This window comes from Microtus oregoni, unplaced genomic scaffold (assembly GCF_018167655.1).
Source record: "Microtus oregoni isolate MIOR12 unplaced genomic scaffold, Mior012 000011F_ref0000422, whole genome shotgun sequence".
Taxonomy (NCBI): Eukaryota; Metazoa; Chordata; class Mammalia; order Rodentia; family Cricetidae; genus Microtus; species Microtus oregoni.
The window spans coordinates 19,310,773-19,327,821 of NW_024543070.1; the positions used below are offsets into that span (position 1 = coordinate 19,310,773).

General features: G+C 42.8%; 1 protein-coding gene across 2 annotated transcripts in view; it reads right to left on the reverse strand.

Moving 5' to 3' along the window:
• LOC121453285 (lysine-specific demethylase 3B) overlaps window positions 1-17,049 on the reverse strand; it is a 62,442-nt gene that overhangs the window by 14,636 nt on the left and 30,757 nt on the right. For both annotated transcript variants that reach the window (XM_041659930.1, XM_041659931.1), the window contains 7 exons: window positions 16,475-16,676; window positions 12,419-12,633; window positions 11,396-11,548; window positions 4,809-4,916; window positions 2,542-2,669; window positions 1,358-1,637; window positions 36-292 (listed from right to left, as the gene is read on the reverse strand). In XM_041659930.1, the coding sequence (XP_041515864.1) occupies window positions 36-292; window positions 1,358-1,637; window positions 2,542-2,669; window positions 4,809-4,916; window positions 11,396-11,548; window positions 12,419-12,633; window positions 16,475-16,676 (1,343 nt within the window). The remainder of the gene's footprint in view (window positions 1-35; window positions 293-1,357; window positions 1,638-2,541; window positions 2,670-4,808; window positions 4,917-11,395; window positions 11,549-12,418; window positions 12,634-16,474; window positions 16,677-17,049) is intronic.

Consider the following 17,049-nt stretch of genomic DNA (forward strand, 5'->3'; position numbering starts at 1 on the left):
CAAAAACCCAGGCGAGGTTGTAGATGGACACTTACTGCTGAGGACGCAGAGAAAACAGGTGGGAAGGGTATGCCTGTGTCCAGGGGGGTTTGAGGAAGTTTTCCGGGCCCAGAGTGAAGGAGGTCTCGAAGGCTAGAACCCTCAGTTTTGCTGTTGGAGGCAGTGGGACCCAGTAATAGACTGTTAAAAAGCTTTGGAGTCAATGGAGAGACTTTTGCAGTGGAGTTGAATGAGTCCAGCCCAAAGGGTGAATGAGATTCTTTATTGAGCACCGACCTCAGGGACCCTGCTTCTGTAAGACCATAAAAAGAGAGAGCATTAGACGGGGAGGAACAGTCTGTAGATACTGACTCTCCTAACACCCCTAGGAAAGATACCCACCCACCCCACCCCGCCTCCAAAATGAAAAGCTATGAACATAGGTTTCAGGGATACAGAAAAATTCTCTACTTCTTTCTTCTTCTCCTCTGTTTGGATCACAAAATTCCCTTTTTCTCATCTACCTTTTATCTTCTAAGACATTTTACATGGTCTCCAGATCTCTTGAACTGAAATTGTCAGTGATGCTTTTTAAAAATGGAGATCAGTCCTTATCTCAAGAAATTCTAACTTAATGGTTTCTTTTTTTTTTCTTTCTTTTTTTTTTTTTTTTTTTTTTGCTTTTCGAGACAGGGTTTCTCTGTGGTTTTGGAGCCTGTCCTGGAACTAGCTCTTGTAGACCAGGCTGGTCTTGAACTCAGAGATCCGCCTGCCTCTGCCTCCCAAGTGCCGGGATTAAAGGCGTGCGCCACCACCGCCTGGCAAACTTAATGGTTTCAAGTGGGATGAAAGAATGTGCATCTGAAAAACAATTCCCAGGTGGTTCTGAAGCCCATTTAAAAAGGCTGCTTGGCAAGTCTGTGAGTGGGGCCAGCCTTATCTACAGGGAGAGTTCATGGTCAGCCAGGGCTACACAGAGAAACCCTGCCTCAAAAAACAAAACAAAACAAACAAAAAATATAGGCTGCTCCTTTCAAGGCCAGCTGAGCCCTACTTCAAAATAATCAGCTTTTCTAAGTCTTGCTGTCAATTCTGGCTGCAGAAATAAACCAGGAGGGAAAGAAGTTCACTAAAAATCTCAATTCTGATCAAGGAGGTCTAGGTAAGGACCCAGGATCACTCTACTTTCAAACAAACAAACAAACAAACCAACCAACCCAAACAGAAGAGAACCACTCACGCTGTATGATCAGCCAGAGAAAAGAAGTGGCACTTTTCTAAAGGGGTATGGTTACAAGTCAGTTTGAAAATCAAACAAACAAATAAATCACAGAATAACCCAATTTTCCTCCCACAAGGCATGGGCGGTTTATCTCACCTTTTGTTTCTTCTTTAGCCTTCTGAGTTGCTAAATCTGCCAACCAATGCAGGGCAGAAGAGGGAGGGGCCGTGTCAGGGCACGGGGGCCTGATGGCTTTTAGTTCACTATTGCTATTTGATGCAGGGCCTTCTGCTCTTAGGGACTCCTCAGACCTGCTGTCGGTGCTGGGGCCTTTGGGGACTTGGTCCGGCTCTGGATTTGTGATCGCTGCAGCTCCACCTCCACCCGAGAAGGTAGTTTCGTTTCCAGAAGAGGCACTAGGGGTTATACTGGGGAGCTGAAGCAGGGACGGTGAGAGTGCCAGTTAGAAGCACTACAGAGGGGAGGGTTTGGTAGAAGTGGCTCTGACACTACACCAGTCTGGGAAGAATAACCTCAACTGTCTCAAACAATGTTATTTCATCCACACTTAATGAGTCTACAATGTGCCAGCAGTTTATACTAGGTTCTGTAGAAACCAGTAACACTCGAAATTCATTACTTAAAGTATGTTTTAAATCACTTCTACAACAGAAAACCAGAGATTAAAAATTAATCCTATAGGGGCTGGAGAGATGGCTCCCTAGTTAAGAGCTGACTGCTCTTCGAGAGGTCTTTCTTGAGTTCAATTCCCAGCAACCACATGGTGGCTCACAACCATCTATAGTGGGATCTGGTGCCCTTTCTGGCAGGTGTACACACAGAGGAATTATTCACCCAAAAATAAATAAGTAAGTAAGTAAATAAATAAATGTTGATTCCATAAAAACCTTTTGGGGATGAAAAGAGATAAAATGTAAGTTGTAGATGAGTTTTATTTGTTGTTTTGACTTTGCTCCTGAGAAGTAGTCTTGATACATTGCCCAAAGAGGCTTCAAAACTCACAATTCTGTCTGTCATCTCAGCACCCTGAGTAGTTAGAATGGATTATTTTTAAAAAGTTTTCTTTTCCTTTTAAACTTAAAGCACTGATTTCGTTTTAATTGGCATATAAAGCGACAGGTCCCTATGACATCTCACACCCCATCCCTGCTCTCACTTTCCCACCACCACCCCCGACCCCGAGTCCTGCCCCTTCTGGAACTAATTCTTAAATAAAATTATAAAAAGAATCCAAAAGAGAGAGAGAGACAGAGAGAGAGAGAGAGAGAGAGAGAGAGAGAGCGCCTAATCCCTCTCAGTTGTGGCCCCACACTCTGTACCTGTGACATTCCGTTGGTGACAGCAGGTCTCAACACAGATTTGCTTTGCCGACTAATACAAGGGCAGTTTGCTTTAATCCCCCACTTTCCCCGGGCAGCATGTACCATGTCTCCAATATTGTACAGCGCTAGGGGAGAAGGAAACAGTAAGGACCACTGAACACCGGCCCGTGTCACAGCGTACTAAGGCTCTTGTTTGTTTTGAGACGGCATCCGTGGACCCAGGTTGGCTTTCAGCTGCTGAGGAGGAACTGCTGCAGTAAACTGGGATTATGACCCAAACATAAGCAGTCACTCCTTCTTGCAAGATGACTGCCATCTTCATAGGCTCAAGGTTTACACTCAGCTGGATATCCCCCTGCAAGCTGAGACAGGGCCCAGGGCCTGGTTCTGAGCTAAATCCCCCAGCCCACAGCTGGATATTTCTATTACTGTTTATTTGACCTGAATTTACTGTGGCCTCCAATCCAGGGCAATCGCCCTCCTACCTCTACTTCCCGAGTACAGGGGTTATAGTTACGAAGCATCATGGCAGTTCTCAGTTGCCTTTTTTGTCCTTTTTATAAAAAGATTTATTTTGCTGGGATTAAAGGCATGTGCTACCACTGCTTGGTCAAGAATGTCTGTATGTACGCATGTATACTAAATGCATGCCTAGTTGCCCTTGAAGGTAGAGAGAGAGAGAGAAGTGAATCCCCCCAGAACTGGAGTTGTAGGTGGTTGTGAGCTGTCCTATGTGGGTGCTGGGAACTGGACTAGGTATTCTGCAAGAGTAGCAAAAACTCTCATCCAATGAACCATTCTTTCCAGCCCTTAGCTAGATTTTTTTTTATAAGCCCAAAGCCAGAAGTCTGGTATGATGGTTTATTATTATTGTCAGCTTGATCAAATTTAGAATCACTATGGTAACACAACTCTGAGTGAGCCGAGGCACATTTCCAGAAAGGTTTAAGGGAAGAGAAAGGGCCATTCTCAGTGTGGGTGGCGAGATCTGGAGGATTTGAGGCCCAGAACTGAATACAAAGGAAAAGCAAGATGAACACTAGCATTTAACTTCCGAATCCTGACTGTGAATACAACTCTTAAGTGACTTTTCTCAGAATTTTGTCCCAGCAATAAGAAAGGTAGCAACAGAGTTAGTGACTGCTACTGCTTTCTTTTACTCTGGCCCAGCTAACCAGTCACTGTTCCTAAATTCAAGGCTTGCTTACACTAGATAAAATCACTTCCCGTAGGTGGGGGTGTGGCCTCAGGGTCATTCCTGGCTGTAGAAAATAGCATGTGGTGGCAGACTCCTGTATTCCCAGTACTTAGAACTGGGAGGCAAAAGGATCCTAACTGCAAGAAGCTTACTCAAATAGTGACTTCCAGGCCAGTCTGTGCTAGAGTGAACCAGCAGTTAACAGTGCTTTCTACTCGTCTAAGGGACTTGAGTTCAGTTCCCAGTACTCAGGTCAGAGAGTTCAAAGCTACGGGTAACTCCAGCTCCAGGGCATCGGATACCCTACTTCCCCTACTTCTGAGCTCCATGGGTACTTGCACACAGACATACCATAAAGACATAAATAATATGAAATAAAAATAAATCTTTGAAAAATTAAGGAAAACGGCTGGAGAGATGGTTCAGAGGTTAAGAGCACCACCGACTGATCTTCCAAAGGTCCCGAGTTCAATTCCCATGATAATTCACAACCATCTACAATGACATCTGGTGCCTTCTTTAAATAAATTTAAAAAAAAAATAAATTAAGGGAAAAAAATGCTAAAACAATGGGGCTGAAGAGATAGCCCAGAGGTTAAAAGCACTGGGTGCTTTTTACAGAGTACAGGGTTCAATTCCCAGCATCTACACAGTGACTCACAACCCTTTGTAATTCCAGGTCTAGGGGATCTGATGCCCTATTCTATGGGAACCAAGCATGTAGGAGGCAAACGTATATGCAGACACACATGCACACACACACAGTAAGTAGACAAATAAAAATTTAAAAGACTAAAACAAAACAAGGAGCCAAATAGTTCTCTGTGAGTTGAGGCCTGCCTATTTTACACATCAAGGTTCAGGCCAGCCAGGGTTACACAGTGAGACCCTGTCTCAAACACACACACACAGAGGGACTAAACCACACTGAGGCCAGGGATAGAGCTCTGTGGTAAAGTGTTGATCTATCGTGTAAAAGACCAAGAGTTCAATACTCATCACTACAAAACCAAAACAAATAAGCACATAGCACTTTTTAACCCAGTCTCAAAACAGAATTACTTACCTGTGCCAGGGATGATCTGTGTAGGCATGAGGTTTTCTGGTTCATGGGACTGCCCCTTGGCACACTTCAGCCAGGAGAAAACTTCTTCATCGCCCATTTCTTCGGTCTCTGAAACAGAAATTAATTACTTATTTTATAGGGTCATAGATGGATCTTCTTTAGTGAGTGGAAGTTTCAGAACCTTAAAGGCCACTTTTCTTTTTGCATGGCCAAAAAAAGCAACAGCTAACTTAAAAAACTAAAAATTACAATCTGTTCTACTGTGTAACACTTCATAAAAAACATAAATCAACAATCTAAAGCAGATCACTGTTTCCTCTACAAACTTCGTTCTTCATAACTTTCTTTCAATCTTGGCCACCACTGTTCTGATTGTTGGATGAGGTCTCACGTAGCTAAAGAGGTTGCAGACACTGATCTCCCGCCTCTACCTGACAAAGGCAAATGTTACAGAAATGACTGACTACATCCGCCACACCCAGGCAAACACTACCAACACAGTGATATCCCTAGTCCTACTCAATCTTATAATACTGAATTTTTTGTTGCTTGTTTTTGTTCTTTTGAGACAGGGTTTCACAGTAGCTTTGGAGTCCGTCCTGGAACTCGCTTTGTAGACCAGGCTGACCTCGAACTCTCAGAGATCTTCCTGCATCTGCCTCCCAAGTGCTGGGATTAAAGGTGTGCGCCACCATGCCCAGTACTGAACTTTTCCTTAATGAATTTCATATAAACAGATGTATACAGGATAAAGTCATCTGTACTGGGCACCACTTAAGACTTTGTTTTGTCTTAGCCAGGATTGTGTTATAGAGTGGAGACTGGATTTGAGCTCAGGTTGTAGTCCAGATTGGTTTCAGAGTCTGCCTGGTGTAAAGTAGGTTTCCTGAGATAGGATGGATCTCAGACTTGCTATGTAGCCAAAGTCAGCCCTTAACTCTGAACACTTCTGCTTTCTTCTCCTGAGTATAAAATTACAGGGGTTTACTGACAGATTTAAAGTAGATTTAAAAAAAGACAACTTCACCTGTGTCTGAATGAATGCTGTATGTGTACAGGTGCCTGCCATGCCCAGAAGAGGGCATCAGATCCCTGGGCTAGGAAGAGCCTGATGTGGATGCTGAGAAGGAAACACCTTTCCAAGAGCAGAAACACTCTCAGGCCAACAAGCCATCTCTCCAACGCCCGGCAGCTGCCACTATTAGTAATGGCTCTAAGTTAACAGCACCAATCTTTAACTCATCATAGCCTATCTTCAACTATTATCACACCACTTTATATATGATGTAGTGCTTTTACACACACACCTTTATACAACTTTGAGCTACTACTTGTCACACATTTTCTTTTCTTTTTTTCTTTATACTATTTCATTTTCATTTATTCATTTATTTTTCTTTTTGAGACAGGGTTTCTCTGTGTAGCCTTGGGTGTCCTGGAACTTGGCTCCCGGGACACTATTTTTATTTGATTCCCTTGGAACTGGAGCTGGAGATAGTTGTGAGCTGTTGTATGGGTGCTGGGAATCGAACCTGGCTCCTCAGGAAGGGCAATCGGTCTCTTAACCATTAAGCCATCTTTCTCGAGCCTGTACACAATTTGTTTTAAAGTTAAAATCTCCTAAATACACCGACTGTGTTGTGTTTTCTCTTTAAATTACGTTTATTTATTGTGTGCATGTGTGCTCTCATGCATGGAAAAGTAGAACGACCAGCAGGAGCCAGTCCTTTCCTTCTGCCTTGTGGGTCCTGGGGCCTCTGCTCACGGAGTCATCCTGCCACTTCTCTAATTAGTTTTGAGAGGCCCTCCTCAAACACAGCTCAGGCTGGCTCCCAACACGATCCTCCTGGCTGATTCCTAGACTGTGATTACAGGTGTGCAACACTGTATCTTGCCTAGCAATTATTTTGAAAAATTGATTAAAAATGAGTGTGTGGGAGGGAAGTGTTTTATATATTAAAAAGAATATTTTTCGTTTGTTTGTGCGAACCTCAACTATCAGTATCATACTACTTTAAAATTTTTGTATACGTTTAGCTAATTATTCCTATTTTATGTGCATTGGTGTTTGTCTGCTTGTTATATGTGAATAGCCATGTGGGTGTTGGGACTTGAACCCAAGTCCTCTGGAAGAGCAGTTAGTTAGTGCTCTGAAACTGCTGAGTCACTTCTCCAGCCCCCATCATACCACCTTTTGTTGTCTGAATACTTATAATTTATTACAGCAGTTATGGTAATGATTCTCCTTCTCTCTCTTTCTTTTTGGTTTTTTTGTTTATAGGCAGGGTTTCTCAGTTGCTATGGAACTAGCTCTGTAGACCAGGCAGGCCTTGAACTCAAAGAGATCCACCTGCCCCTGCTGGGATTAAAGATGTGCGCTACCACCTCCTGGAGAATTCTCTTTCTCTCTCTTTAAAGATTTATTTATTTATCATGTATACAACATTCCTTCCATGTATGCTTTCATGCCAGAAGAGGGCACCAGATCTCATTATAGATGGCTGTGAGCCAGCATGTGGTTGCTGGGAATTGAACTCAGGACCTCTGGAAGAGCAGTCAGTGCGCTTAACCTCTGAGCCATCTGTCCAGCCCCCTCGCTCTCTTTTTAAACTCTTTACTTGTGTACCTCTGAGGGCATGTATGCTAAGGGCATGTGTGTGAAGGTCAGATGACAATTTCAGGAGATGGTACTTCTACCGTATGGGATTTGGGCACCCCTCTATTCTCTTACAGCTTGCTTTTTCTTTCTTCCCTTCTTTCCAGAATAAAGAGCTTGTTGAGCACACTGCAATGGAGCAGCACACTGCACAGCAACTAGATATGATCTTAAACTGTCTGAAAACATTCTTTTCTCATATTTGAAAAATATTGTGAGTGTTAATTATGGACTTGTTTGTTTTCAACACTTTAAGATGTTATTACATTGTTTTCTGGCCTATACGGTTTTTGATAAATTGGCTGCCATTCTTATACATAAAGTGTGTAATAAGTAGTCTGCTATCTACCCACTCCTACCTTTCTAGATTTTCTTTATCAAAAGTCTGATTTTGATTATAATTTTAAGAAAACACAGGCAAAATACAAATAAACATATTAAACAAACAGTCCGAGTCAGGTAGAATACTCAGGAGGGAAAATGCTACACTTTTGTGTGTGGCTCTTTCTTTTCTTTTTCTAGGGAAGAAGGTGTTAGTATAACAGTCCAGGTTGGCCTCCATTTGTAATCCTACCTCACCTTTCGAAGTGCTGTCTCAGAGGTTAAGACAAAAGCCAGTCTTACAAAGTGAGTTCCAGGACTGCCAGGGTTGTTACATAGAGAAACCCTGTCTCAGGGAAGAAAAAACAAAACAAAACATTTCTTTTTTCTAAAATTGTGATTTCTGAAAATTACTTGCCAATTATTTTCTGAAGGATTATTTTTGGGCCCCAAGGAATTTCATCTCATACTCGTGTAGATCCATTACACAGAAAACAGGGACCTCCACATGGTTCTCTGCTGTTAAGTTGTGCACCTTCTCCTCTTCAGGTCTGAGGCAGACTTGGATCTGTCTTTATCCAGTGAGGCTGCCAAGCTGATGTGATGCTAGGCAGAGCCCAGGCCATAGCAGAAACTAGCTTGCTTCATCCCATTTCTCAGAGATAACAGTCCCATGGTGCCTGATGCAAATGTGGGAAGCTAGGGTTTTAAATATTTCTTGTTTTCTTTCTGCTTACAGCGGAAAAGCAATTCCTATAGTCTCCCACTGGCAGGAGAGAGGATAACTGTAAATATCGATGCAGTGCTCAGTAGGTGTCAGTCCTGTGTGAGCATTTCAGATAGAACTCATTTAAGTACCTGCAATGTTACAAGGAAGTACTGATAATATGGGTATCTTTGTTTTATAGAAAAAGGAAACTAGCCGGGTGGTGATGGCACACGCCTTTAATCCCAGCACCCAGGAGGCAGAGGCAGACAGATCTCTGTGAGTTTGAGAACAGCCTGGTCTACAAGTTCCAGGACAGGCCCAAATGCTACAGAGAAACCCTGTCTCGAGCCCACCCCCACAAAAAAAAAAAAAAAAAAAAAGGGAAAAGAATAAGGCTTGGCTCAAGAAACCACAGATGGTGTAAGAGATGGGTGCAGGTTTTCAAGTTCCAGTTGCTTCAGCTCTAACACCCACTCCCACCAAACAAAAACAAAACAAAAATCTATGCCCTTGGCACGCTACAGCCATGACAACCAGCATCACAAAAGCAGGCTGGATCAGTGTTAGAAACCATGGTCTCAGAATTTGGAGTACTGAGGAGATGCAGGTAAGAAAATAGTGAGCTTGACAGCAGCACAGCCTATGAAGGGAGACTGTGTTAACAAAACTAACCAGCCACCAAACAACATAGATACCCAACTGTTAGAAAGGTTTACACTGGATCTCTGAGGAGGCAAGATGAGGATGAGGACGTCAAGGGGTAAGGGGTTCCTAACTTAAGCTAGAACCAAGGGAAGCAAATAATCTGAATATACGTTTCTAAACAAAACGGATGGACAATAAGAACCCCAAAAGATACTCAACATCACATAGATAAAATTTTTTAAAGGCTCGGGGATCTCTTTCAAAGACTCCAGAAGGATATAATATCACCTAAGTAAATAGAAGTGCTTGTAAGCAAAATAACTACCCAATATGCTCTTCTGTAATGTTGGGGCATTCCTCTTCAGCCTATATGCCTAGAGCATCTGGCAGATTTCTCAGTCAAGTAGGAAATCTAAAGGACTATCCCACCTATTATGGCAAAATTCGTCAGTCTCTATTTTCTCTAAATTTATCACTTCATCAGTTGCTGATGGAGTAGATACTGTTGATGTATTTACTGCATTTACATATTGTATATAGTTATTGTTCTTATGGTATATAGTTTTTCTTATAACTTTTAGACAAAAAAGGAAAATGTATATTTGTACTCTAACAAATAAAGCTTGCCTGAAGATCAGAGGGCAGGGCTAGTCTCTAGTTACCCATAATTAGAACAGGGGCTAGCACGATGGCTCAGCAGTCAAGAGTGCATACTGCTCTGCAAAGGATTGAAGTTTGGTTCCATAGAAGGCCGCACAGAGTCCCAGCCTGGTGGTGGTGGTGCAGGCCTTTAATCCCAGCACTTGGGAAGCAGAGGCAGGCGGATCTCTCTGAGTTCAAGGCCAGCCTGGTCCACAAGAGCTAGTTCCAGGAAGTTACAGAGAAACCCTGTCTTGAAAGAAAAAAACAAAAAGTTTGCACAGAACTATCTATACCTCCAGCTCCAGGGGATCCCATACCTCCTTTTAGCCTCTGTGAAAAGAGGCACCCACCTGTGCACACACCTGCAGACGAACATACATTCACATAATTAAAAGATAATAGCTGGGAGAAGGAAGGTTGAGTAAGAGAGATGACGTGGAGCCATTGCCCGAGTAAGACATTCAGAAACTTTGTCAGTAAGCCACTGCCACATGGCAACACACAGATTAAAGGAGATGGTTAAATTAATACGTAAGAGTTAGCCAATAAGAAGCTAGAGCTAATGGGCCAGCAGTGATTTAAATAATAGACTTTCTGTGTGATTATTTCAGAGCTAAGTGGCAACAAATTGGCACCCGAACAAGCAGCCTCCCTTCACCAACACTGCCTGTCTAAAACATCTGATAAAATAAAAGAGCTGAATAGCTAGTACCGAGATAGAAGGATAGGTAGGGCTGGCAGGCAGAGAGAAAAAATAGAAGGAGAAATCTGGGAGGAGAGAGGATGCTAGGGGCCAGTCAGTGAGCCAGCCACGGAATAAGAGTAAAAGTAAGATTACAGGAGTAAGAAAAGGAAAAAGCCCAGAGGCAAAAGGTAGATAATTTAATTTAAGAAAAACTGGTTAGAAACAAGTCAAGCTAAGGCTGGGCATTTATAAGAAAAACTAAGACTCCATGTGGGAGTTGGGTGGCAGGCCCACCCCAAGCCAAAGGAATAAAATGAGTAAAAAGAGTACAACAAAAACAAATCTTTAAAAAAAAGATGTTCTGGGGCTGGAGAGATGGCTCAGTGGTTAAGAGAATTGCCTACTCTTCCAAAGGTCCTGAGTTCAATTCCCAGCAACCACATGGTGGCTCACAACCATCTGTAATGAGGTCTTATGCCCTCTTCTGGCCTGCAGGCATACACACAGACAGAATATTGTATATGTAATAAATAAATATTTAAAAAAAAAAAAAAAAGATGTTCTATGTCTTAGAAAAAGATGTCGTGACAGCCAGGCCGTGGTGGCGCTCGTCTTTAATCCCAGCACTTGGGAGGCAGGGGCACGCAGATCTCTGAGTTCAAGGCCAGCATGCTCTACAAGAGCTAGGTTCAGGACAGGCTCCAAAGCTACAGAGAAACACTGTCTCTTGAAAAACCAAAAATAAAAACCAAAAAACCAAAACCAAACCAACAAAACCAATCCTCCCCACCCCCAAAACAAAAGATGTCATGACAAAGACCAATGAGGCTAAAGAGGGACAGAAGCCCATTCCTGTCTGATTCCATTGCCAAAGCTCATAAATATGTCTCCTAGTCATGTTCAGAATTACCCAGACAGTATTTACTTACCACTTCGAGGACGGCTTTTCCTCAGCCGGTAACAGTCCAGGCAGACCCCAAATCCACATTTGCGACAAACCCAGTGGATGTTGAAGAGAGTCGTCTCACAGACATCACACATCTCCCGCACTCCCCGCACAGCTCGCTTCCAGGCCACTTTCTCTGGTGGAGAAGAATGCAGTGGCAGTGACTCCTGTGACTAACGGCACAAGACCCCAGAATGCTGACTGGCACTCACGGCATTTTGTCCAGTGATAAAAATTCTAAATACAAACAGGTTTCTATAATTCTAAGAGAAACAAATACAAATACATGGAACACTTAATGTTGTCAGGGAGTTGCAGTGACAGGAGGTGATATGACAACCAAGTGCTAATACACAATGTCACATGTTATCAGTTAACAGCAAAATTCTAGCTGTGTTGTGATTCCTGCATTTTAAAGATGGAGGAAGGAAAATTAGGAGTCTAAAGCCAGCCTGGGCTACATGAGACCCTGTCACAAAAAATAAAATAGATAGTATAAAATCTTTAATTAGGGAGAACTTGACAAAGAGAATTTTTTCCTTAAAATTTAAAGTGTAAATTCGTAGTATAGTTTCCTTTGGTTTGGGAATAATATGCAGTATATTTGCATTGTTTCTCTGTAATAATGAGGATTCTAGGTGAAAAATAAAGTATTAAATGGCACCACATCTCAACAAACCATTGGTACTGATGCAAATTTGTTTAAAACAAATGAAATCAGGATGACTCAATCCCAATGGGGTATCCAAAAGCTTCTGTTGGCAGATGTATGACAAACAAGAAAGGCACATTAAGAAGGAGTTTCTGATTTACTAAGTGTCAAAGACGGAAAAAATGAGATCTGTTAGGTACATTTCTGATTTTGATTACAGGCTACTACAAGGAGGAGTCTAACTAGTCTTAATTCATCTATAGTAGACGCCTTCTCCATCCACTCTCTCTCTCAAGTAGACAATAATCAACACTGCATGCAAGAGCAGCTGGAAACAAGTAAAGGGTGCCTTACGGTGTGGTTCCACCATCATCATGGCCTCCTTCTCAGACATTACAAGCTGGCAGAACTGGTCTCCAACATTGGCCAAGATGTATTTTGAGGTTTCTAGGTCTATTCCTTCTGCTAGGGAAGAAGAGGGAATCCACAGGTTCATAGCATCAGGGTCACTCTGCTGAGGGCTTAGAAATCCTTCTACACGGAGTACCCCCTTGCGAGTGAAGACCAACCTAAGACAAAAAGGAGACAAGTCAAATACTACTGTCCCTTGGGAACTGAGGAGAACGGTTAGAGGCCATACTTTCTAGTGGGCCATGCTGCCTACTCCCCTACTAAAATCTGTGGCTGATCAAGTCCCTCATAATATACTGTATTTTTACTACATGTTTTTGCATATTCCTTTAAGTCACAAGCAGGTTACTTTATAGTACCTAATAAAATATAAATATTACAACATTTACATATAGCATTACTATAATACTTAGTTTTATATTTTATATTTTATTTAAACAGTATAATACTATACTGTTTAAGGACTGGGGAGGGGAAATGAAGGGATGCACAATGACAGTGAGATGGCTCAATGGGTAAAAGCACTTGCTGCTAAACTTGACAATCTGTGTTTGATTCCCAACCATTTCTTCAAGTTATTCCCTGGCTGCCAAATGCCACACACAATTTAAAAACAAAAAAACAAAAAAACAGAGGCCAGAAAAGGCATTGGATCCCCTGGGATTGGGGTTACAGATAGTTGTGAGCTATCATGTGTGTGCTAAGAATCAAACATGGGTCCTCTAGTAAGAGCAGTCAGTGCTCTTAACCACTGAGTTATCTCTCCAACTACCCCGCCCCCAAAATAAGTAAATGTAAAAGCAAGATGAGAAAAGGTTTCTACAGGTTTAGCTAGCATAAATGTTATATGCCTAAGTAAGTTTTCAATCCACTTATTTCAATCTCTTTGCGTGTAACCACCACAGACAGAGGGCAAGCTACATGTGGTCTTTGCTAGGAGACCACTTACTAAATCTCCATTCTTTAAAAAGCTTCAATGAGCCGGGCCGTGGTGGCGCACGCCTTTAATCCCAGCACTCGGGAGGCAGAGGCAGGCGGATCTCTGTGAGTTCGAGACCAGCCTGGTCTACAAGAGCTAGTTCCAGGACAGGCTCCAAAACCACAGAGAAACCCTGTCTCGAAAAACCAAAAAAAAAAAGCTTCAATGAGGCCAGGCAGTGGTTTAATACCAGCACTCTGGAGGCAGAGGCAGGTGGATCTCAGTGAGTTCAAGGACAGCCTGGTCTACAAAGGGAGTTCCAGGACAGCCAGGACTGTTACACAGAGAAAACCCTGTCTTGAAAAACAACCAAACCAAACAGAAAACCAAAAAAAAAAAAAAAAAAAAAAAAACCCAAAACAACAACAACAAAAAAAAGCCAACCAAACAAACAAAAAACTCCCATTAGAGTTGTCATGAATTTTCCCATCCATCTGTTCCAGACCCACATCCATGGCACTAAATGTAAATAGAGAAAAGCAGGGACCACTCCATCATCACACTTAGACCTTAGACGGGCTCCTTAGTGCCAAGCAGTCATAGCTGTTCACTGATGTACTCCTCTCTAGATGCAGCCTCTCCCTTACCTCTCATACAGAGTATACAGAAACCAGAGAACAATGTCTGTTTGTTCCTCTCACCACCTTACTGCCAGAGCTTCCTGCAAACAAACCCAAGTTCTTCATCTGATGAGCCATTTGAAATAAATTCTCAATCAAGGTCAGTATTTCTATGTACATCCTATCCTTTTCTCCAACTCAGTAGAATTTCTCTACTAATTCTTTCTCTCTTTCGAGACAGGGCCTCACGTAGTTCAGGCTCATCTTAAATATACTACATAATCAATGCAAGCCTCAAACTCTTGATTTTCTTACCTCTGCCTCCACAATGTTGGGATTACACACATTTATCAACAGATCTTCAAGCACTTACCAGCATAAAAGCCAAGGCTCCTGGCACAGTCCTTTAAAATATGGACCCATCAGTTTTAGCTTAGTTGGAAGAGTGCCTACCTAACTTGCAGAAGGTCCTGGATGGTGAGACATATCTCTACCCCTAGCACTTAGGAGACAGAGGCAGCAGTATCAGAGCTTCAGTTCATCCCCACCTTCTCAGGGAGTTCAAGACTATCCCGGGGCACATGATAACCAATCTCAAAACAAACAAGCAACAAACAAAATATGGGCCCATCATGAGCTCTCCCTTTGCTCATCCTAGTCTATCCTCCTCCCTAGTTCTACCAGCAACGGTGCAACCTCCAGAATGAACTTGCTTTCACATTGTCTCTCACGCTAGAATGGTGGTGTACATCTTTTTTCTTGAGACAGGGTTTCTCTGTAAAGTCCTGGTTGTCCTGGAACCCATTCTGTAGACTAGGTTGGCCTTGAACTCAGTGCTGGTATTAAAGGTGTGTACCATTCCTGCCTGGCTCACAAAGAGTTCAGGACCAGTCAGGACTCATAGTAAGATCCTGTCTCAAACAAACAAACAAGCCTCTCCAGCCTCCCCCAAAATATCAACTATCTTTTCACATTGGTTTTACTTCTTTTTTTTTTTTAAATATTTATTTATTTAATATGTATGCAATATTCTGTCTATGTGTATGACTGCAGGCCAGAAGAGGGCACCAGACCTCATTACAGATGGTTGTGAGCCACCATGTGGTTGCTGGGAATTGAACTCAGGACCTTTGGAAGAGCAGTCAGTGCTCTTAACCTCTGAGCCATCTCTCCAGCCCCTCACATTGGTTTTAATACTCAGATGACAGACTTCTTTTTGTACATATAACATATTTTTAAAGATTTATTTTCTCCGGACGGTGGTGGAGTATGACTTTAATCCCAGCACTTGTGAGGCAGAGGCAGGAAGATCTCTGAGTTCAAGGCCAGCCTGGTCCATATAGCAAGTTCCAGGACAGTTAGGGCTACACAAAGAAAAACCCTACCTTGAAAAAGACAAAACAAAGTAATTATTTTTATTTTATATGCATTGGTGTTTTGCCTGGATGTATTGGGGGAGTTGAATCCTCTGGAACTGGAGTTACAGACAACTGTGAGCTGCTATGTGGGTTCTGGGAATTACACCTGGGTCCTCTGGAAGAGCAGCCTGGATCTTAACCACTGAGCCCCCTCCTCAGGTCAAGATTTACTTTCACTTTAAGTTTAAGCATGTGTGTGTGCAGGCCCCTGCAGGTGGAGGTAGAGCTATGAGGCGCTCACAAGGGTGCTGGGAACTAGAAAGAGCTAAAGAGCCACTGTTCTAGCCCCGGACATGTTTTGTTTTTGAACTTTTTCCTCTTGTCTAAACCACAAGAACTGAAATTTGGTGTTTTCTTGGCTTCTAATGCACAGGGGATAAAATGGTTGACACAATAATGGCCCAATAAATATTTGCCAAATAAAGGAATTCAGGCCAGACCAATAAACAATCTGGATTTCTTTGCTTGATCTTAGTCAAAAAAGGCTAAGAAATGGATTTCTTTATTCAGTAAGCAAAGATTCTTAGTCTAGTGTGGTGGCAGACAGGATGTAATTCCAGCACTTGGATGGCTGAGGGCAGAGTGATTCCACTAGTTCAAGGACACACTGACAACACAATAAGACCATGTCCCCAAACCAATACAAAAGAAAAAACAAAGGACAAAAAAGAGGCCTCACACTATCTCCTAATCTCACACCCACCTCTCAGGTTACTCTAGCACTAAAGAAGGAGAGGCGGTCAGGCAGACCTGTAATATAAACTGAGTCCTGCTTATACTACTAACTTCGAATGGAACCCTGTTTGAGAATAAGTCAGGGACTAGCACAGGGCTACAAGCTAAAACTGTTCACCTTCCATTCTCTAAGGGCAACATCACATGTCATTTCTAATGCAACAGAGCCTCAACACAGACTCCAAGAACAAAGGTTAAGGAAAGAGAAAGATGGAAAGACACCTTTGTGGCTCCTGAGGAAGAGAAGGCGGGAGTCATTCAAAACTAATGAAAACTGGGAATTCAGTCAGACAAAGGAGCCTGGTACCTCCGGAAGTGGAAGAAGCGGCAGGCTACAGTGGAGTCGTCTTGCTCCTGTTCCTTGAACTTGCGATACCTCTCCAGGCGGCACTCCCGACACTTGTGCAGGTGGGGTGCCACGTTGATGCAGGAGCCATCCTGCAGGAAGGGCTCTCCAGACTGTTTCAGCTTCTTCACTTTGCTCACGTCTTTCAGCACTGACTGGCCGACTGCGAGGAAGGAGGAAAGGCGTTCATAGAGGTGTAAATAGGGTCCAATGACACGATCCTCTTAGAGACAAGACAAATATCCTGACCTGAGCTATTTCACTTTGTATTCTTTAGGAATATAACCAGAAAGAGTGCAGGAAGCAAAAAGGCCTCAGTTGAGAACTAAGCCATGGAGAATTTGTACCAAGTAACTGAGAGAAGTGAGAACACTGGTCTAGGGGTGAAAAACCCCACAGGGACAGAGGAGACAGCCACTACCTAAAGCTGGTTCTTCAGGCTACGGCTGTATCTTGGGCTCCCAGAGTCTGTCAATCCCCGAAGGAAAGAGCTGCTTTTATTACTAGACTCTCAGCAATATCTTGTTGTAGTGATT